General features: G+C 36.1%; 1 protein-coding gene across 1 annotated transcript in view; it reads right to left on the reverse strand.

Moving 5' to 3' along the window:
- LOC136040231 (uncharacterized) overlaps positions 1–18,414 on the reverse strand; it is a 98,541-nt gene extending 80,127 nt beyond the window's left edge. Inside the window, exons 1-2 of the mRNA XM_065724428.1 lie at positions 18,226–18,414; positions 7,186–7,375 (exon numbers count right to left, since the gene is read on the reverse strand). Coding sequence (XP_065580500.1) covers positions 7,186–7,374 — 189 coding nt within the window. The 5' untranslated portion in view covers position 7,375; positions 18,226–18,414. The remainder of the gene's footprint in view (positions 1–7,185; positions 7,376–18,225) is intronic.
- Positions 18,415–23,376: the final 4,962 nt, after the last annotated feature.

Consider the following 23,376-nt stretch of genomic DNA (forward strand, 5'->3'; position numbering starts at 1 on the left):
TAAAATGTGGAATTTCAGATACAATTTTTTAATTCAAGATTATCATATTCAGGCAAAATTTTTGATAGACGATAGTTTTTTACAATACTTTTTTGAACAAACTTCACTAACAAATTTGAGGTAGACGAGAAGGAAGATTTTCAATTTTAAGGATCTCAAATCTGCATTTACTTCGCAGATACCATTGGTTATATACTTTGGCATTACATTCTTCTATTAAAAGGATCTTGTACTATTTTGTTGTTACTTTTATTGAACACATGTCTAGATTAGAAGCAACGCTCTAGCGTTGCCTATAATAAAGAGTCATTAGACTTTATTTTATTATTTATTAATTTATTTTCCCCAGAGCCGCTTCATATGGAAGGATTGGTCTTAGAAAGTTCAGAGCGAAGTCATTCGACTGGAAGCTGAAATTTCTATTATGTTTTATAAGGCTGAAAAGACCTGACACGATCTGATATGGGAGCAACCTGAAAAAGTTATCAGGAGCAACCAGTCCTCTCTAACGCCTGTCTTAACTGTCCCCCTTTTAAAGACATATCATCAAAAATTGAGATAATCATTTGGTTCAAAATAGTCTAAAGGTCTAATAACTATGCCTCTGGGGACGACATAGCCCCCCATAGCCCGTGGGGGTAAAGTCTTTATGTTATGCAATTTGCCCACGGCATGTTATCGGGAAAGAAGGGCAAAATACGCTATGTGCATGCTGGTTGTCACAAGCGTGCATTAAGAATAAACAAGGAACGGCTTAGAATATTGAGTTTAAACTTTCATGACATGTTGAGGGGGGGGGGTGTTGAAAATTAACTGGAGAGTTCTTCTTTTTTAGATGTTTCCCAACACAGATCAAAATTTTGAAAAAAGCCATTTGTTCAAAACAGTCAAAAGATCTAATAGCCATGCCTCGTGGATACCAAGCCTTCTGAAGCCCCCAGGCCAAGGATTGCACATTATGCAATTTACCCATTGTTTAGGCTCACAGAAGATTTAATTGGAATGGGGGAACGTTTGATCCTTGGTTTTGCTGATGTGGACAAGGGTATTAATCTGAAACTTTAGGCAATGGTGAGGAGGCACTGATGTAAATCAAAAGACATTGTGTGAACCAAGGATATCAAAGGGCGTTTCTGCAATATCATAAGAACGACTAATGAACTTACGACTGCGACTACTTATGACTGCGAATACGACTACTTGTGACTTGCGACTACGACTATTTGTAACTTCAACTGCAACTACTTACGACTTGCGACTACTTGCGACTGCGACTATTCTACTTCTATTTGCAATTACTTTCAGGAAATGTTGAACAAAAATAAAACACATATAACTGCATACTTTTTGGCAAAATGGCGTATCAGCACTATCTCAGGAACGACTGAGGGTATTAAGTGGAAATTTTCAGGGCATGTTGAGGGGGAGGCTAAGGAGTGAACAGAGGACAACTAGGCCCCTCGACCTTTTTATATACCTGCCTCAACATTGATTGAAATTTAGAAATAAACATTTTGTTCAACACAGTCACAATTGTCTAGCTATGCCTAAGAAGATACCATGCCCCCAAAAGCTCCGGGGAAAGGGTTTTAAATTATACAATTTGCCCCTTGTTCATATAGTTTTTATAATTGAGAAAGGGGGAATGTTTGATTCAGGGTATGTCCGAAATGGCTAAGAGTACTAAGGTAAAACTTCAGAGAATGATAAGGGGGATACTGAACTAAATCAAAAGATACTATTTACATCCATGTTATCAAAAGAGCAGAACTGCAATACCTTAGGAACTGCTAAGAGTATTGATTTGAAACTTTCACTGCCACTACTACAGTTACTATTGCGACGAAAACTACAACTACTTGCGACTGTGGCTACGATTACAACTACTCGCAGCAGCGAATATTTCTGAGTGCAAACACTTGTGACTGCAATTACTTACGACTGTGACTTCTTGTGCCTGCGATTACTTGCGACTGCTACTACGAATGCGACTACTTGCTACTACAACTACTGCTGCAACTGCAAGTGCTTGCAACTGAGACTGCAAATACTTGCGACTGTGATTACGAATGTGACAACTTGCAACTGGGGCTACTATCACTCGTGACTGTGACTACTGCTAATAGTATAACAGCGATTGCAAATATTTCTGTTCCTTCGACTACTACAACCACTGTATTAAATCAAAGGAGTATAAGTGCATCTTGCTTGTCAAAATGGCATAATGCATGAAGGTTGTCAATAGAGCTTAACTGCAACATCTCAAGAATTGTGAAGATTATTAACTTGAGATTTAAGGGAACATCAAGGGAGATTCTGAACTAAATCAAAAGACTCCATGTGTTCCCACGTTCTCAAAATGACACATCTGCAATATCTCAGGAACTGTTAAGGGTTTTAAGTTTAAACTTTGAGAAGCTCAAAGAAGTTTAAACTTTTTTGCTCAAAGAAAATTTGTTAAAACACAAATTGTGCTGCTAAAGTATCGGCAGTTTTTGGAATTCTGTCAAATTCTGCTACTGGCAGCTTTGGCACTCTTCCCACACCTCGACCTGGGTATTGTACTTGGTAAAAAGCACTAATTGCATCCAGCTCATCAAAAGAGCGCATTTGGACGTATCTATGTTGATCTCAGGAACATCTATGGGTATTAAGTTGAAACTCTCAGGGAATGCTTCAAAGAAATTTAGCAATTTATTAAATGCTTAATAAATGAAGCAGGCTTACAAAAATTCTTCCTGCTCTTACGAACAAACAAATGTCAGCAACTACTAATTGGCACTTGAACATATATTTCCCTTGTGTTTTTTGTCTTGCAAAAAAGGGGGCGTAATTTCAATACAACTTTTTATGGCACTTGGTATCAACCAAGTGACATATAGGGATCGCAAATTCTGTCGGTCTGTCTGTCCCGGTTTTGCTACTTTAGGCACTTCCAGGTAAGCTAGGACTATGAAATCTTTCAGACGTATCAGGAGCCAGACCATTACGGGGAGTTGGTGGAGGGGAACCTAAAATCTTGGAAAACGCTTAGAGTGGAGGGATCGGGATGAAACTTGGTGGGAAAAATAATCGCAAGTCCTAGATACGTGATTGACATAACCAGAACGGATCCGCTCTCTTTGGGGGAGTAGGGGGGAGGGTTAATTCTGAAAAATTAGAAAAACTGAGGTATTTTTAACTTACGAAGGATTGATCGGATCTTAATGAAACTTGATGTTTGGAAGGATATCCTGTCTCAGAGCTCTCATTTTAAACCCCGACTGGATCCGGTGACATTGGGGGAGCGGGGGGGACCTAAAATCTTGGAAAACACTTAGAGTAGAGGGATCGGGATGAAAATTGGTGGAAAAAATAAGCACAAGTCCTAAGTACGTGATTGACATAACCGGAACGGATCCGCTCTCTTTGGGGGAGTTGGAGGGAAGGGTTAATTCTAAAAAAATTACAGAAAATGAGGTATTTTAACTTACGGAGAATGATCGGATCTTAATAAAATTTCATATTTAGAAGGACCTTGTGACTCAGATCTCTTATTTTAAATCTCGACCGGATCCAGTGTCATTGGGGGGGGGGGAAATCTTGGAAAATACTTAAAGCGAAAAGATCAGGATGAAACTTGGAGGGAAGAATAAGCACAAGTCCAAGATATTTGACAGAAATAACCGGACCGGATCCACTCTCTTTGGTGGAGTTTGGGGTGAGAATAATTAAAAAATTAGAAAAAAATGAGGTATTTGTAACTTACGAACGGGTAATCAGATCAAACAGTTCGTGGTAACGAACTGTAGTAAGGAGCGACCCGGCTCAATAGTAACCAAAACTCTAAAAAATTGAATTTTGATATCAATAGCTACATCAAAAGAATCGCATTTTAATGCTGATTTTAAATATGTAAGTTTCATCAAGTTTAGTCTTCCCCATCAAAAGTTACGAGCCTGAGAAAATTTGCCTTATTTAGGAAAATAGGGGGAAATACCCCCTAAAAGTCGTAGGATCTTAACGAAAATGACACCATCAGATTTAGCGTCTCCGAGAACCCTATTGTAGAAGTTTCAAGCTCCTATCTACAAAAATGTGGAATTTTGTATTTTTTGCCAGAAGACAAATCACGGGTGCGTGTTTATTTGTTTTTTTGTTGTTTTTTTTCCCCAGGGGTCATCGTATCGACCAAGTGGTCCTAGAATGTCGCAAGAGGGCTCATTCTAACGGAAATGAAAAGTTCTAGTGCCCTTTTTAAGTGACCAAAAAAATTGGAGGGCATCTAGGCCCCCTCCCACGCTCATTTTTTTCCTAAAGTCAACGGATCAAAATTTTGAGATAGCCATTTTGTTCAACATAGTCAAAAACCATAAAAACTATGTCTTTGGGATGACTTACTCCCCCACAGTCCCTGGGGGAGGGGCTACAAGTTACAAAATTTGACCAGTGCTTACATATAGTAATGGTTATTGGGAAGTGTGTAGGCGTTTTCAGTAGGATTTTTTGGTTGGGGGGAGGGGTTGAGAATAGGGGGATAGGCTGGGGGAGATTTTCCATCGAGGAATTTTTCATGGTAGAAGAAAATTTTCATGAAGGGAGCGCAGGATTTACTAGCATTATTAAAAAAAAACAATGAAAAAAGAAATATGAAAACGTTTTTTTCAGCTGGAAGTAAAGAGCAGCATTAAAGCTTAAAACGAACGGAAATTATTACCCATATGAGGAGCTCACCTCCTCCTAATACCCCGATCTTTACGCTAAAGTATTTTTAGTAATTTCAACTATTTATTTTACGGCTTTGGTGATTCAGGGGTCATTCTTAATGAATTGGGACAAAATCTAAGCTTTAGTGTAAAGAGCGAGGTACTGACGAGGGGGCGAACCCCCTCATATATGTAATAAAAACATGAGAATACAAAACTACTTTACGTAAGCTAATTTATAAGTTACGTATATCTTTTACTAAAAAAAAGATTCGTAAAAAATTAAAAGTTCTAGTTGCCTTTATCTTAATTAACCAAAAAATCGAAGGGCAACTAGGCTTCCTCCCCCGCTCTTTTATCTCCAAATAATTCAATCAAAATTATGAGAAAGTCATTTAGCAAAAAAGTATCTAATATTAAACACATTGATAAATTAAATCTTGCGAAAATTTATAATAGCCTAGTTGTACCTCATCTGCTTTCTCTTTGTCCGGTTTGGCAGTTTTTTAGTGAACCTCAGAAACTATATGTTCGTAGAGTATATTTTCGTTATGCTAAATTATTCCTCTGCGGAGAGCCAAAATCAAAACATGCATTGATTGAAAAACGTTCAGAAATTAAATAAAAAAAAACAAGTTTTTTTAACTGAAAGTAAGGAGCAAAATTAAAACTTAAAACGAACAGAAATTACTTCGTATATGAAAGGGGCTGCTTCCTCAACAACATCCCGCTCTTTACGCTAAAGTTTTTTACTGTTTTAAAAACAAGAGTTGAGAGAAAGAGTCAAACTTTAGCGTCAAGAGCGGGATGTTGTTGAGGAAGCAGCCCCTTTCATATACGAAGTAATTTCTGTTCGTTTTAAGTTTTAATTTTGCTCCTTACTTTCAGTTAAAAAAACTTGTTTTTTTTTATTTAATCTTAATGAAACCTGATCTTTAGAAGGATCTTGTGCTTTAGAACTCTCCTTTTAAATCCCCACCAGATCCGATGACATTGGGGGGAGCTGGAGGGGGAAACCGGAAATCTTGGAAACCAGAAATCTTGGAAAACGCTTAGAACGGAGAGATCGGGATGAAACTTGATGGGAAGAATGAGCACAAGTTGCAGATACGTGATTTACATAATTGGAACGGATCCGTTCTCTTTAGAGGGGCTGGGGGTCGTTAATTTGGAAAAATCAGAAAGATTGAGGTATTTTAACTTAAGAACGGGTGACTGGACTTATTGAAATTTGATATTTAGAAGGAACTCATGTCTCAGAGCTCTTATTTCAAATCCCGACCAGATCTGTCGACATTGGAGGGAGTTAGAGGGGGAAAACCGGAAATCTTGGAAAACACTTATAAATGTCGTAGATGCATGATTGACGTAACCGGACTGGATCTGCTCTCCTTAGGAGAGTTAGGGGGTGGGGTTCAGTGCTTTGGCGAGTTTGGTGCTTCTGGATGTGCTAGGACGATGAAAATTGGTAGGCGTGTCAGGGAGCTGCACAAATCGACTTGATAGAGTCGTTTTCGCCGATTCGACCATTGAAATTGAGGTATTTTTAACATACGGGTGGGTGATCGGATCTTAATAAACTTTGATATTTAGAAGGACCTCGTGACTCAGAGCTCTTATTTTAAATCCTGATCGGCATTAAGCCTCAGATTTTCCTTATAAAGCAATCTATTGATTCTTAGAATTTTGCCAGAGCTCATACGATATGAGCTCTTGGCTCTTGGCTCTTCCGACCTCGTCACAAGTGCCATATGAGCTCTTAGCTCTTGTTTTTATAATAGTGTTTTTTTTTTTCAAATAGAACGAGTAAATAATTACATCTATAATTTGAAAGAAATTTTTATATATTTAGTCTGTAACTAGTTTACGGTTTCAATCAAAGAGACTGGAGCTGTCTGACAAGCATCGATGAAATTTTACTAACGACCGGCTAAGGCGTTGATGGCAGTCTTCAATTTTTTTCTCTTCTTCCTGCATAAAAAAGGTGAAGCTATATAAGCAACATGATTGGAGTAGAACACATCTCTTACTTGAAAAATAAAGAACTGCTAGAAGGCAAGAATTTAAAGAGAACCTGACAAAAATTTTCCTAGGTATTTTTACGAATTGTTCGCCTCTTAAGCGTTCTATTTCTCATTTCGACTTTAGCCTCTTTAAGTTAAAGTTATCTACGATATAATAGACTGGAATAAATATGGATATGAAATAGATATGGAATAAATAAAAATAAGACTCTTCTGCAGTATAAGCACTAAAGCTATATGCTGACATAAACAAAAATGTAAATTTCTTAGTACTATACTATTAATCCAATACTAGTGTCATTACTTAAAACATCACACGTTTTCTTGCATATTCTTTTTCATCTCCACGGAACTAACAGAGACCGTTTTCAACATCTTTGTTTATTCCTTATCAAGTTTCAACAAGAGACTTTTGGAGAGTCATGGAATTCCATTGGGGAACTAAAACACTCTGAATTTTAAACGGGATTGGGTACCTTTGTTCCGTCTTTTCTGAGCATCGTATCAGTTTCAACTGGAAGGATTTCCACCATCTGATCAGAATAAATTACTGCTGGTTTCTTTAATGTACCATTTTCGATGTCAGCAATCAGCTTTGACACAACTTGAAGAGGCGATGTGTTATCCCCCGGGTGGCAGGGGGACCCTTCAGTTCGTTCAGGCATTCTAAAATAGATTAAATACCATGATTTACAAGCATATACATCTATACCTCTACACCTGAAGTATTACTGGAATAGGAAAGGGTTGTACTAGTGCCAAAGACTAGTTTTCAGGATTAAAGATGTAAAAACGTGCACTCTTCAAAAAGGCGGTCTTCAAGTCTGAACCTCATCCCCCCTCCCCCGAAGAAACTCTATATACATAGCATACCCTTTTTCATCATTTCTATTAAATGTGCTGAAGTCTCTACTGCCACAATAAAATGGGTAAAAACAAAACTAGGAAGGATAATGTAAGAATAAGTACATAAGCCTTGAGCATTATTCATCAAACTCAAAACACGAAAGCTTAAGTCATTAGTGTATAATAGGGATAAAAGTAGACCTAAAACAGAATCCTGGGGCACACCAAATACAAGAGCTCTTTTACTCGACACAGCATCAGACCTTTTGCATACTGGGTTCAGTCTCCCAAAAACGATTAAAATAGCTTCAATGCCTTTCCTCTAATTCCACAATTTTTAAGCTTCCGTATTAAAATTACATTATCATCAGTTTCGAACGCTTTTATAATACCTAAGAAAATTAACGTCAATTAAAAACTCTAATCTCGAGCAAACGTAGTCAACATTAAAACTGCAACATTAAAACTACAAAACTCATACAAACCAAATTAATTAAGAAGAAAAAATATCTATTCTCCAAAAACTAAATGTTCGTAAGTTTCTCTAATAGTCTTCACATAACCGAAAATAGGATATCGCCCAATAATCATTCACAATATTCTTATCTCCTACTTTAAATAAAGGGATTATCCTAGCAACTTAAGGGCACTCAGGATTTATACCGTTTTTTAAACTTTTGTTAATCAGGTAATGAATGCGGTGTACTATGAGAAAAAACTGTCTTAAATACCTTCACAGACAAGGGTCACTTATAACTTGAAATTTGTAACCAAAAGCCGTTGAATCCAAGGCTCTGCTAAATGTTAAGGAGGCTACTACTCCCTCCTTCAAAGCGCAGTTTTGCAATTAAGTTTAATATCCGTATAATCAAACAGTTCGTGGTAACGAACTGTAGTAAGGAGCGACCCCGCTCAATAGTAACCGAAACTCTAAAAAATGGAATTTGGATACCAATAGTTACATAAAAAAATCGTATTTTAATGATGATTTTAAATATATGATTTTATTAAGATTAGTCTTACCTATCAAAAGTTACGAGCCTGAGGAAATTTGCCTCATTTTAGAAAATAGGGTAAAACACCCTCTAAAAGTCATATAATCTTAACGAAAATCACACCATCAGATTCAGCTTATCAGAGAACCTTATTGTAGAAGTTTCAAGCTTCTATCTACAAAAATGTGGAATTTCGTATTTTTTGCCAGAAGACAAATCACGGATGCGTGTTTATTTCTTTGTTTTTTTTTCTCCAGGGGTGATCGTATCGACCCAGTGGTCCTAGAATGTCGTGAGAGGGCTCATTCTAACAGAAATTAAAAGTTCTAGTGCCCTTTTTAAGTGACCCAAAAAATTGGAGGGCACTTAGGCCCCCTCCCACGCTCATTTTCCCCCCAAAGTCACCGAATCAAAATTCTGAGATAGCCATTTTATTCACTATAGTTGAAAAACTTAATAACGATGCCTTTGGGGACGACCTACTCCCCCGCAGTCCCCGTGGAAGGGGTTGCAAGTTACAAACTTTGACCTGTGTTTACATATATTAATGGTTACTGGGAAGTGTACGGACGTATTCAGGAGAATTTTTTTTGGTTTGGGGGGAGTTGAGGTGGGGGGGGGGCTACGTGGGAAGATATTCCATGGAAAAACTTCTCATGGGGGAAGAGACTTTCAATGAAGGGGGCGCAGGATTTTCTAGCATTATTTAAAAAAAATGAAAAAATAAATATGAAAAGTTTTTTCTACTGAAAGTGAGGAGCAGCATTAAAACTTAAAACGAGCTGAAAGTATTGCACATATGAGGGGTTTACCTCCTCGTAATACCTCGCTCTTTACGCTAAAGTATTTTTAGTAATTTCAACTATTTATTCTACGGCCTTTGTGATTCAAGGGTCATTCTTATGGAATTGGGACAAAATTTAAGCTTTAGTGTAAAGAGTGAGGTATCGACGAGGGTGAACCCCCTCATATACGCAATAAAAACATACGAATATATAAGTTCGTTACGTAAGTTAATTCGTAAATTACGTATATTTTTACTAATGAAAATGTTCGTAAAAAATTAAAAGTTCTAGTTGCCTTTTTAAGTAATCAAAAAATTGGAGGGCAACTAGGCTTCCTCCCTCGCTCCTTTTTTCTCAAAATCTTGCAATTAAAACTATGAGAAAGCCATTTAGCCAAAAAAAAAATTAATATGCAAATTTCGTTTTAATTATTTATGTTCGGAGAGCCAAGATCAAAACATGCATTAATTAAAAAACGTCCAGAAATTAAATAAAAAAAAAGTTTGTTTAAATGAAAGTAAGGAGCGACATTAAAACTTAAAACGAACAGAAATTACTCCGTATATGAAAGGGGCTTTTCCTCTTCAACGCCCCGCTCTTTACGCCAAAGTTTTTTACTGTTTTAAGAGGTAGAATTAAGAGAAAGAGTCAAAGTTTAGAGTAAGAGCTCCTTACTTTCATTAAAAAAAACTTTTTTTTATTTAATAATGTATTAAGAATGACAATCATCCCTAAAAAAATCTACTGTTCCAAATATTTTGTAGGAGGGGGCGTCTGAACTATTGAAAGTCAGTTAGACTATAGGGTCATCAATTCTAAAGCTTCCAATGCAATTTCTAAGCCCCCCCCCCACACCAAAAAATTTTCTAATGGTGCTCGTAACACCTCCTTCCACTTTTGTGTTGGTAATCAAACAAATGTCATTGCTCATAACGCCTCCACACCCAACCTTTTGTGCTGGTAAGTATACGAATGTAAGCAGTAGGTTAAACAGATAAAGATCGTCTGCAATAGGGGAGGCAATATCGCCCTAGAGCACCCATTTTACAAGCTTAGTAAAAAAAAATCCCTGCGAATCAAGGAGATTATAGATTAGCTTTCAACCTCCCCTAACACCTCTTTTTCTAATTATTTGGAGTCTCAAAGAGAAGTAAGAATTTTAGGCATAAAACCATACTTTAAAGGTTTAAGCACCTTTATAGGCCTTACTTTATAATGGCTAGTATGCAATATACACCACCGCACATAGTTTTACCAAGCCTCAAATGAATCGACTTAATTAAATGAAACATGGACTTTCGGACTTTGGTGCTTCAAATTTCAAATCGATTGGCAACCTCAGAGTTATCGCTCGATGGCTTTTCGACACCCTTTGAACAAAAAGCGTTGTTTTGTTCGTGTGTCACAAAACAGCCTTGCAGTGGTACAATATTTTTTGGTACTTATTAAAAGGGCATTAGAACTTTTAATTCCCGTACAATGATCCCTTTTCCAATTTTCTACGACCATTGGCTTGATATGATCACCCCTTGGAAATAACAAACAAACACAAATGAACAGGCATCGGTGATCTTTCTTCTTGAAAAAAAGGGCAAAGTTCCACATTCTTGTAGAGTGATGCTTGAAAACTCCGCAATATTGTTTTCTGATATGCTGGATTTGATGGTTTGATTTCCATCGAAAATTGTCTTGAAAATCGAAAATGGGTTTCGTGAGGATTTCGAAAATGGAGCAAGTTTTCCCTGGCTCGAAACTTTTAATACATTGTTATCAAAATTGCTTTTTTAGAGTTTTGGTTACTACTAGCATGGGTCGCTCCTTACTCGTAGTTTAATATTATCGATACTAATGATTTGGACTGTTTGATACAGTCGATAAACAAAAATATTTAAACTACACAAAGTATTTACGTTCAGTTTCGTTTATCACAAATAACTGCATATAGAAGCCAAACAGAGATAGCGGGATTCCTGCTATAAAGACCGCAAACCCTTCTCACAAGGGTGAAAATTATGTTTTCCTAGTTTTCCTCCCTTTTCCTTTTCCTCTTTTCCTCCCTTTTCCAAAACCCTTCCTACTCCCTATCTAAAATGTTGACCATTGACAACGGTTTTATTGTGCAAAGCAGTTTATTTTAGCACTGACAAGACATTAGGGTAGAGGGGCTCAAACATTTTTCATTAAGTTTTAAGTTGCTCTTCGTAAGGACCATTGTCCCCTCGTAATTCATCAGTGTGTTTTTATGCAGTGAAATTGAGGTACATCTACTTCACAGAAATTTGCTGAGAAATCGGTTTTGTTTTAAACAATTTAACCAACAAAACAACTAACATAATTTTTTGGGTTTACATTCCATGTAAAAATAGGGGGGAACAAACAATAAATAAACTGGAAAAGGGACTGATTGGTGGTTGAAATCGCGTGATAACACATGATACGAGAAGATTTCCCCTTTTGATACCACCTCTACGACAATCCCTAAGATAAATGATAGGACGATTGTAAATTCACCAGAAATATCTTGGAATTTAATCTTACACAAAAACAAAACCTCCGATGCGTAATTTATTGAATTCGGCATCAAATGACAATTAGAAGACGCGCGTATTGTTCAATCACCCGCAGCAAAATCCGCATAAATTAACCTGTCAGTTTCTTTCTTTTCTCGGCGACAGCAATCTTTCTGGATTTGTTAGAGATAGTGAAACCCCAAATTCAAACTGAAGGTTTAACTGATAGTACTTCTAAGTTTTAATCTATTCCTGATGGGACGGTACCTTTCAACCTTATCTTAAAGACTCTTAAATAAATAGAAAATCCAATCTACGCTATTTGTGAGAACATCTTTGGCTAACCAGCTTTAATAGAGCAAGATCATTTGGGCTATTAGCAAAACATTTGTTGGATGATTGTAATGCATCTGGAATCAGAAGCAAATATACAAGTTTATGCAAGGACCAAGCTTACCAGGAATGACCGAGTAGAATGCAGCAAGCCTTCGTATGTAAGGGCTAACAAAAATTTTAATACACATGGCAAATAAGAGGAGAAAGGAGGGAAGTATAAAACAGTAAGTTTCTTAGTTCACGAAGTAATTAAAGAATTATCCTTTACTTTGGTGAAATTTAATAAAGTAAAAACACATTTTTATGGCACTTGGTATTAACCAAGTGACATATAGCAGTCGCCAATTCTGTCGGTCTGTCTGTCTGTCTGTCTGTCTGTCGGTCTGTCCCGGTTTTGCTACTTTAGGCACTTCCAGGTAAGCTAGGACGATGAAATTTGGCAAGCGTATCAGGGACCGCACCAGATTAAATTAGAAATAGTCGTTTTCCCGATTTGACCATCTGGGGGGGAGTGGGGGCCCGGTTAATTCGCAAAAAATAGAAAAAATGAAGTATTTTTAACTTATCAGCGGGTATTTGGATCTTAATGAAATTTCATGTTTGGAATGATATTGTGTCTTAGAGCTCTTATTTTAAATTCCGACCGGATCTGATGACATTGGGGGGAGTCGGAGGGGGAAAACCTAAAGTCCCGGTTTTGCTACTTTAGGCACTTCCAGGTAAGCTAGGACGATGAAATTTGGCAAGCGTATCAGGGACCGGACCAGATTAAATTAGAAATAGTCGTTTTCCCGATTTGACCATCTGGGGGGGGGGGAGTAGGGGCCGGTTAATTCGGAAAAATAGAAAAAATGAAGTATTTTTAACTTATGAGCGGGTGATTGGATCTTAATGAAATTTGATGTTTGGAATGATATTGTGTCTCAGAGCTCTTATTTTAAATCCCGACTGGGTCTGATGACATTGGGGGGAGTTGGAGGGGGGAAACCTAAAATCTTGGAAAACACTTAGAGTAGAGGGATCGGGATGAAACTTGATGGGAAAAATAAGCGCAAGTCCTAGATACATGATTGACATAATCGGAACTCATTTGTTCTCTTTGGGGTAGTTGGGGGGGGGGAGTAAGTCTTAAAAATTAGAAAAATGAGGTATTTTCAACTTGCGAACGGGTGATCGGATCTCAATGAAATTTGATGTTTAGAAGGATATCGTGTCTTAGAGCTCTTATTTTAAATCCCGACCAGATCTTGTGATGGGGGCGGGGAGTTGGGAGGGGGAACCTAAAACTTGGAAAACACTTAGAGTGGAGGGATCGGGATGAAACATGGTGGGAAAAATAAACACAAGTCCTAGATAGATGATTGACATAAACGGAACGGATCCGCTCTCTTTTGGGTAGTTGGGGGGGGGGGGTTAATTCTGAAAAATTAGAAAAAATGAGGTATTTTTAACTTACGAACGGGTGATTGGATCTCCATGAAATTTGATTTTTAGAAGGATATCGTGGCTCAAAGCTCTTATTTTAAATCCTGACCGGATCTGGTGACATTGGGGGAAGTTTGGGGTGGGGAGACCTAAAATGATGGGAAACGCTTAGATTGGAGGGATTGGGATGAAACTTGGTTGGAAAAATAAGCAAAAGTCTTGCATACGTAATTTACATAATTGGAACGGATCCGCTCAATTGCGGGGGGGGGGGGGGGTAATTCTGAAAAATAAGAAAAATAACGTATTTTTAACTTACGAAGGAGTGATCGGATCTTCATGAAACTTCATATTTAGAAGGACCTCGTAACTCTGATATCTTATTTTAAATCTCAACCGGATCAAACGTAATTGGGGGGGGGGGGGCAGTTGGGGGGACCGGAAATCTTAGAAAATACTTAAAGCGGTGAGATCAGGATGAAACTGGATGGGAAGAATAGAAACCTGTCTAAGATACGTGACTGACATAACTGGACCGGATCTGCTCTCTTTGGTGGAATTGGGAGGGGGGAGGTAATTTTGAAAATTGAGGTATTTGTAACTTACGAAAGGGTGACCAGATCTTAATGAAATTTGATATTTAGAAGGATCTTGTGCTATAAAGTTTAACTTTAGGTTCTGACCTTCTCACAAGTGCCAAATGAGCTCTTGGCTCTTGGCTCTTCCGATCTCGTACCATATGAGCTCTCGGCTCTTCCGACCTCGTCCAAATGAGCTCTTGGCTCTTCCGACCTCGTACCATATGAGCTCTCGGCTCTTCCGACCTCGTCACAAGTGCCATATGAGCTCTTAGCTCTTGTTTTAAGTAATATTTGGTTATTTTTTAGAGATTCGATTAGTTCCAGAAGTGAAAAATTAATCCACCTTCACCACTCAATGCTCGTTCCAAGGTATAATAATCACTGCCTCCGCAAAAGAATCCTGATTATTTTTATATATTTTTGTACATTGTCCCTTAGAAAATCTCCGGATTTTAAGCTCTTTCACCCGTAGGCAATATGCCCAATTAGGGCCGTATCGAATAGGGAGGTGTTATCAGGTTTGGATCCCCCCTAAATTTTTGTTCGACTAATAAAGTTACAAAAATAGGTGTAAACAAATAATTAATGAGTTTTGTAAAGTCCCCCCCTCCCCGTACAAAACCCTGATGAACAAAAATCCAGGATACGCCCTAGACCCCAGCCCTTAAAGCCTGCCATAGAATTTTTCTTCTACTCCTGAATTCCAGCGATTGATGCATAAGAAAATGCTTTTAATATAAAGTAGCAAAAAGAAGAAACAAACAAGACAAAACAAGCATCAACTAGGATCTGGAAAAGGGTACTGAGAACCTACCACCTAGCTAGAACAATCCACGCCTAGTCCATGACTAGATAGGATAACCTGTTAGATATCACCAGAGAATTGAACGGTAAATCGAATGGTGCGCTTAGTTCTCATTACGATATAAGATACCACTGAATAATGTTAGGGTTCCAAAAGGAATTTGTAGAGGCAACAGCTCTTACGCGCGGAAAACATTGAATACCAAAACAAATTATCTTTCAGTTACTGGACTAGTCAGCTCTTCGAAAAATGGGCTGATTATTTTAGAAATGCTTTATAGAAAACACAAAAACACGGGAAAACATGTTTACTGATAACTATCAAATAAAAGTTAGAAGATTTTTGAAAAGGTTGGTGAAAAAGATAAGTTAAAGGATTATCATTTTCATCTAGCTTTGAAAGACTTATTCTGTACTTTTTACGTGCACACCATAAATTGAAAGAAAATTTTTAACAATGGTTTCTCGTTTTTTTTTATGCACAGGAACTGCGTTACGTTAATAAAATAAGGCAGCACAAGTATAAAATAAGTAAGAAAACCCGCGGGAATCTCATATGGTACCGAGATATGGAAAACAAAGCTTAAACAAGAACCTCTGAGATTGGGCTTTATTTCGAAAAACCAACCGCTTTCTTGATGATACTGTGTTGAAGTGTCAAATAAACCGTAACAATGATCAAAACAAAATGCAAATGGAAAAGAATTATAAGCTAACCTTCACAGCCGTTTTTACACTTGGTCTTTAAATACCCTTGTTAAAACACAAATTGGTAAAATGCTGGATGAGGGGCTCTCCGCTACCATGCAAAGCTGAGCTAGGTATATGAAACAATCAAGAATGAGTTAAGAGGCTTAATTTGCCCTGTGAGTCTTCTGAAGCATCTGCATCTACCCCGGAAAAGAGCATTGACCTTTGGTAAACTTGGATAATGTTTGTGGCATTAAAGAGAAACTTTCACAAATAAGTCTTGAGCCCAAAATAGGCCCAAAGAAAGATTCTAAGTCTCATAACTTTTGTGAATCTTGATTTTTTACATTTTAAACAATTTCGAAAATTCTACCTTCAATTTGAAAAAGAACAAGGCTTAAAAGTCTATGCAAGCAATTGGAACTGTTTTTTTTTTATCAAAACTTTGAAAAAAAACACTATTTTTGAGCCAAAGAAAAGTAGACTCAAACAAAATTAAGGAAAAACATTTTTTATCAAGTTAGGATAGGGATCTGTCTTTTAAGCAATTTTCTACACCTTAGTAATAGAGGAGTGTTTATACCTAATTATACCCAAAAACGTTTATAAATTGAATTTCAGGCTATATTTCAATAAAAATGATTTTTTTTTTCTCAGTCCATGATTTATGACCGCGGGTTATTAACCAAAAATGGATTTTATGAATTCAATGTATTTCTGGTCTCAGTGTTTAGGGTGATCATACATGAAGATTACGTCCAAGAAATAAATATTATAAGCACCATTACATTCTCCATTGAACAGTCTTTTCAACTTACGTTACGATTGCGGGTATTACCCAATTGTGCCTCCTCCCCCCTTCTTATGGTAGCAAATATGAACATAGACTATGTACAAAACTGTGAAAAAAGCATCACAATAATAGAATTCTTACTTTCTAATATACAAAAGTTTCAGTTAATTAAATTTCCATGGTTCTTTCCATTTTAACCCACGTTTTGGTAAAATTTTTGGAGTTCATATAATTGACTTACCAATAAAGTGAACATACCACTTGATGCCTTTTGTATGTTCTTTACGAATGTAATAATCGCTTTTATTGCAAATTCCAATTTAAGCACTTTTTGAGCTCTTAAAAATGACCTCTAAAAATTTACAGTTAAAGCATAAGTTATCGCTCGTTTTCGACAAAATAATACTACGTTTTCTCAGCGCCATTTTCTCGGTCGTTTTCGACAAAATAATACTACATATTCTCAGTGCCAAAATTATTTATAATAAGGTTAGTTTAGGTTAGGTCAAAAAGTGCTTAAATTTGAATTTGTGTTAGAAACAATTATTACATTCATAAAGAACATAAAAAAAGGCATCGAGTGGTATTTTCACTATATTGGAAAGTCAATTATATGAACTGCGAAAAATTTACCCATTTTTTTTTTTAACTGCTTAAAAATCATATATTTATCTAATTATTCTAATTCTTTCACTATGAGGTTATGGTATGGAGCTGGTAAATAGCAAAATCCTGGATGATATAGATGCGATTTGGCCTATGGTTGCAACAATGAAAAAGCAGCGTTGTTGCGCATTTGTCACAGTAGCGATAATTGTCTTTGGAATAGTGTTGGCTGGGGTGTAAAAAGGTCTTATCTTCTGTTATTAAGTATTTCCTTTTGAGGGGCTTTCTTCATGCGGAATTATCAAACTTGGTAAAATTCTAGTTAATTGACTTCTTGCTATCTCGGAAAAGGTTTAGTTAAGAAAATTAAACTTTCAGGGATGGGTCTACAGGCTAAAGTATGTCCCGGGAAGGTATTTCAAAGTACTCACCTCCACTCCTTCTCCCTCTAGAGGGCCCTGAAATTTGCCTACATGACAGGTCTATATCTATTGAAATTTTGACAAAACAACATTTTACCTGAATTTTCAGTTACTAGTTGCTTTTTCTCTGCCTTTAGTTCTGAAAATGTAATTCCTGTTATTTAAGTAGAATTTTGAGCCGTATCAATGTTTTTTTTTTTTTCAAAATTTAGGAAGTGTATTTGCATATCTTTAAAACCTTATAAAATGAAATTGAGCAAAGTTATGAAACTGAAAACAATTTTATTGTACTTCAATTAAGCAGAACATCTATTTTGCAAGGTTTTACTTTTATAACACACATATTTTAAAGGTCATCAAAGGTCAGGACCCTCCAGAGGGAGAAAGAGTGGAGGTAGTTGCTTCAAAATACCTTCCCGGGACACACTTTAGTCTGTATATTCATCCCTGAAAGTTTCATTTTCCTAACCTAAACCCTTTCTGAGATAGCAAGAAGTCAATTAACTAGAATTTTACCTCAAACTTGAAATCCCTGGTAAAATCTAGGTTCACCAAACAGAAGTAGACTAGATAGGCCTTTAAAAGAAATCCATTCGCTAGAATTTCTCTTAGCCTTTTCTCTAGCCCTAACAATCTTGTTAAGTAAGCGAAAATAGGCTAAACTACCATCTTACCTAAATAGTACGTAGCTAATAGGTCTACTAAAAAGAGAAAAAAAGATACCTCGTGGTATTATAAATTCCTCAAACAATAACAAAACATCTTTATGAAACGTATGTTCCTTGATATAACAATTTGTTTGTAATACTAATACTTCGTGGCCTGTCAGACTGACAAATACAACTACTTATAATTATCGAAGTACACTTCTCTCGCACCAGTATGAGATTCATCAAGAGTCTCTACTTAACTGAGCTCTTCTCCAGCACGATGAGGAAGGTATCCTAACCGGGGCGAGACACCTTAGCTTCAAAGGAACCTTGATTAATTGCGGGCTAATCTTACGGATAAAGTTCTCTACCGTAAAAATCTGTCTTAAAGAATATACTTTAAATAGTGTTCGATTTCAACTTCAGAAGAGTTGGGGTTGGGTTCATGTTCTAGACCTCGTAGATGTTACAGATACGTAGACTTGTTGGGGTGGCGGACAAAAATTAAATATATGTCCAATAGTAATTGTAATACGTTTAATCAATAAACGTAAAAATGCACGGGGAATATATAATTTGGGCTGCATTTTTGTTAATAAAAGGGGAGGAGGTGGAGGTAAATTAAATTGAAGTGCTTTTAGAAATGATATAAGTATTTTAGGTTTTTTCCAGTTGTTTTAAAATTTTCATTTTGTAACCTTTTGAGTGGGCCTTGCTATAGACTAGTATCTTTTTTGCCCATTAGAAATTTAAATATTAAGAATCTGTTCATTCCAAAGACAACTTTGGTTTCAAACGAAAGCTATCGTTTCTTCAATTGTTTGGTGCCACACATTTTTAGCTTATTTTGAGCTGTTTTTTAACCCCATTTATTATTTAACTTTGCGCCCTCTACTACAACACACTGTATAACTGCAAATGCAGATGCAAAAAAAGCAAAAAAAAACGAAAAAAATGAACGAGAGTATAATTACTGGGGAAAAATAAGGAAAAGAAGTTATCGACTTAGAGTAGACTCTAGTAAAGGTCAATCTTGGATGTACTGTTCAACGACATCAATTTCCAGAGGTGCATTTGCCATGACTATAAATAAGTCGCAAGGCTAAAATTTTGAATTTAATAGTATCGACCTTAGTTCTCCTGTCTTAGTCATGGTATATTAGACGTGGTATTTTCTCGTGTGAAAATACACCATAGCTTAAAAGTTCTTCTACCCCCCAAAAATGAACGACGAGTTTATAATGAAGTGTAGAAGGAAGCCCTGACGACTGCCAAGAAAACATCTTATAGTTAGAGTTATATTTCTATATATATATATATATATATATATATATATATATATATATATATATATATATATATATATATATATATATATATATATATATATATATATATATATATATATATATATATATATATATATATATTTCTATATATATATATATATATATATATATATATATATATATATATATATATATATATATATATATAAATGAACAAGAAACACAAATGTAGTTAGAAAATATGCAGCAGCAAGTATCAAAACGTATTTAAAATAAAAACAAAGAATAAGACACGAGCGGTTAGAAAATATTCGAAAACGATAATTAGAGCGTGTCCAAAATAGAAGAGAGTATAATTACTGGGGGAAAATAAGGAAAAGAAGTTCACATATCTCGATTTAGAGTACACTCTAGTAAAGGTCAACTTGGATGTACTGTTCAACGACATCAATTTCCAATTCGAGTTCATTTGCCATGACTACAAATAAGTCGCAAGGCTAAAACTTTGAATTTGTTGGTATCAACCTTAGTTCTCCTGTCTTTGACCATGGTATATTATACGTGGTATTTTCTCATGTTAAAAGACGCCGTAGCTTTAAAGTTGCGAGATCCGTCGTACTGTGAAAAGGTATTCAATAATTTGATTTTTCTACAAAACTGTGTACATACTTTTAAGAAAGGAATTGTTTTGGCAAAACAACTGTTTATCACAAGTTATTGGGAACCTTCAACGTTCTGTGAGTTCCCTAGGGAGTCCATTTTCCCAAGGAAAGAATAGCAACATGCCTATATAAACTATCTTTATAAACGAGTAAAATTGTATATGTGTTTATATATTTATGTATTTTTTAAGAAGACGGCTATATATATTTTTGGGAAAATCAGTATCTTATATTCTATATTTTTGCATAGAAAAACGATCTAGATAGTTCAGAAGTCTGAGATAATTTGTTAAGAGCCTTAATTTTAGTTTTTGCAAATTAAGTCATATATCATGTTAGCACAACAAACAAGAATTTCTTACAACATCATATGTGGCCTCACTTTAGCATTTTCTTGCATAATGGTATGTATACCATAAACAAGATTGTTGGGTTTCCAACGCATCGGTTATCTATGTAATATAATTTCTGTTGGAAGGCCCAAATATCAAAAAGTCGAAGTTGCCGTTACTATAAATGATGACTTTTTGGAACCAAAACCTGAACTATCAAACGTAATAAGATGTGAAAACCGACAACCTGGACCATCAATTGCGACAACCACAAAACGAGCAACTAAGGCAAAGGCCACTTATAAAGTGTTCAAAGTAATAAAATCCAAAAATGTGTCAAAAATGAAAATGAAGAGCAAAGACACGGGCGGTTAGAAAATATGCAAAAACAACAATTAGTGCGTGTCAAAAATGAAAATGAAGAGTAAAGACCCACACGGTAGCAAAGCAAAGAGCAAAGATACACGCGGCTCGAAGAAAAGCGACGTCGTATCAAAAATGAAAAGCAAAGACACACGCGGTTAGAAGACATACGACACCGAGTATGTGAGCAAGTCAAAAATGAAAATGAGTAGAAAAAAGAGTAGCGGCAGCGTGTAAAAAATGAAAATGAAGAGCAAAGACGCACGTGGTTAGAAGACATGCAAAATGAAACATGTGAGCGAGTCAATAAAATCGACCCAGACAAGAAGAATCAAAGCGTGTCAAAATTAAAAATGATAATGATGATTGGGTTTGGGATATTGACATGGATAAGGTCATCATTCCTACCATACTTTTGTTTAAAAAAAGAACAAGGGTTCGGCCGTATGTATTTCATAATGAAGAAGCACAAGCCGAGGTAAAACGAACCAGACAATTGAAAATGATAGCGATGATGATTAGGTTTGGGATTTTGACATGAATAAGGTCATCAGTGCCTACAATAACTTTCAAAATTAAAAACGTGGACTAAATAAATCGCTGGAAGAAAAAGAAGATTTTGTCCCACCCCCTGGACAATTAAAAGCGACAAAAGTTCGGTGATATGTCCTTCATAATTACAAAAGACAAGGCGAGGTAAAATAAGAAGTTTTGTCCCACCACCTGCACAATTAAAAGAAACAAAGGCGGTTATCAATGCCTACCATACGTTTTGGAAATCAAAACCTGGACTAGATAAGTCGTTGGAGGAAAAAGAAGGTTATGTCTCATAACCTGAACAATTAAAAGAAACAAAGGTTCAGTGATATGTCTTCCGTAATGACAAAAGACAAGCAGAGGCAAAAGAAAAAGTTTTTGTTCCAACACCTGAACAATTAAAAAAAAAAAAAACGTTCGGCGATATGTCTTTCATAATTATAAAAGATAAGCCGAGGCAAAAGTTAAAGGTCCAATAAAAAGGAGAAAATTTTTACAAAGGCACTACTTCTAATTTAAGGTCTATATATATATATATATATTTTTTTTTAAACAGTGAAAACTTTAGCGTAAAGAGCGGGGCGTTGAGGAGGGAACAGCCCCTTTCATATACGGAGTAATTTCTGTTCGTTTTAAGTTTTAATGTCGCTCCTTACTTTCAGTTAAAAACTTGTTTTTTATGTTTAATTTCTGAACGTTTTTGAATTAATGCATGTTTTGATTTTGGTTCTCCGCACATGAATACTTAGAACGTTTTGGCTAAATGGTTTTTTCTTAATTTTGATCGGACGATTTTAAAAAGGAATGGGGGAGGGTGTTTAGTTGCCCTTCCATCTTTTGGTTACTTATACAGGCAATTAAAACTTTTAGTTTATTACGAACGTTTTTATTAATAAAAAAATATACGTAACTTCTGAATTAACTTTCGTAACGAACTTTGAACTTCGTAACGAACTTAATAACTTTCGTATATTTTTATTACGTATATGAAGTGATTTGCCTCCTCTTTAATACCTTGCTCTTTACACTAAAGCTTAAATTTTGTTTCAATTCTTTAAGAATGACCCCTGAATCTGCGATTGGCTGCAAAAGCGATACTGAAAACTGGTGACCGATTTCGGTTTTCCCTCTTTTCTCAAAAATATTAGAAAAAATTGTCCATAAACACCTATATGATTTTCTCCAGGTTAATAAATTATTAAGTGAAATCCAATTTGGGTTCCGAAAGGGATACTTCACAACTCATGCCTTGCAGCATCTGGTGGAATATGTTAGTGGTGCGTTGGATAAAGGGTACTTACCAATGTCAATTTTCATTGATATAAGGAAAGCATTTGATGCTGTAGATTTCAAGATTTTGCTGGACCGACTCAAACGTCTGGGAATTCGCGGCACTTCTTTACACTGGTTTGAAAGTTATCTCCTTAGAAGATCCCCGTATGTAGTACTTAATGATGTGACTTCATCTTCTTATCGACTAAAATGTGGAGTTCCGCAAGGTTCTGTTTTAGGTCCCTTACTTTATCTTGTGTACGTAGATGCGATGCGTTTTTATCTTCAAGATGTCTATGTAACAACCTTTGCTGATAATACAGCTCTGACAGTGTGTGCTAAATCGATCGAAGAGGTTGTGCTGAAAGCAAATGATGCATTGAGAAGCTTGGAGGTTTTTATGAACCTTAGTTTTCTGTGTGTCAAAGTAAAAGAGTAATTTTTAATGAATTTCTGCAGAGTAGGCATGCCAGTTGACGCTAGAGATCTAGTGATTTTATCCGGAGAGCCTATTTTACAAGTTCATATATTGCGATGCTTAGGATTTTCTATTGACTCAAACCTTTCATGGAGGCATCACAGTGATATTATTTCTTCAAAAATTGCCCGAGGAGTTGGAATACTTCATAGATTGAAGAATTTCTTGCCAATGCGGATTCTTCTGATGATTTATCACTCAATTGTTTACCCATATATAACATATGGCTGCCGGATTTGGAGCAGCAGTTTTTTATAGTAATTTCAAAACAGTCCAGATTCGTCAGAACAC

This window comes from Artemia franciscana, chromosome 2, assembly GCF_032884065.1.
Source record: "Artemia franciscana chromosome 2, ASM3288406v1, whole genome shotgun sequence".
NCBI classification, from domain to species: Eukaryota; Metazoa; Arthropoda; class Branchiopoda; order Anostraca; family Artemiidae; genus Artemia; species Artemia franciscana.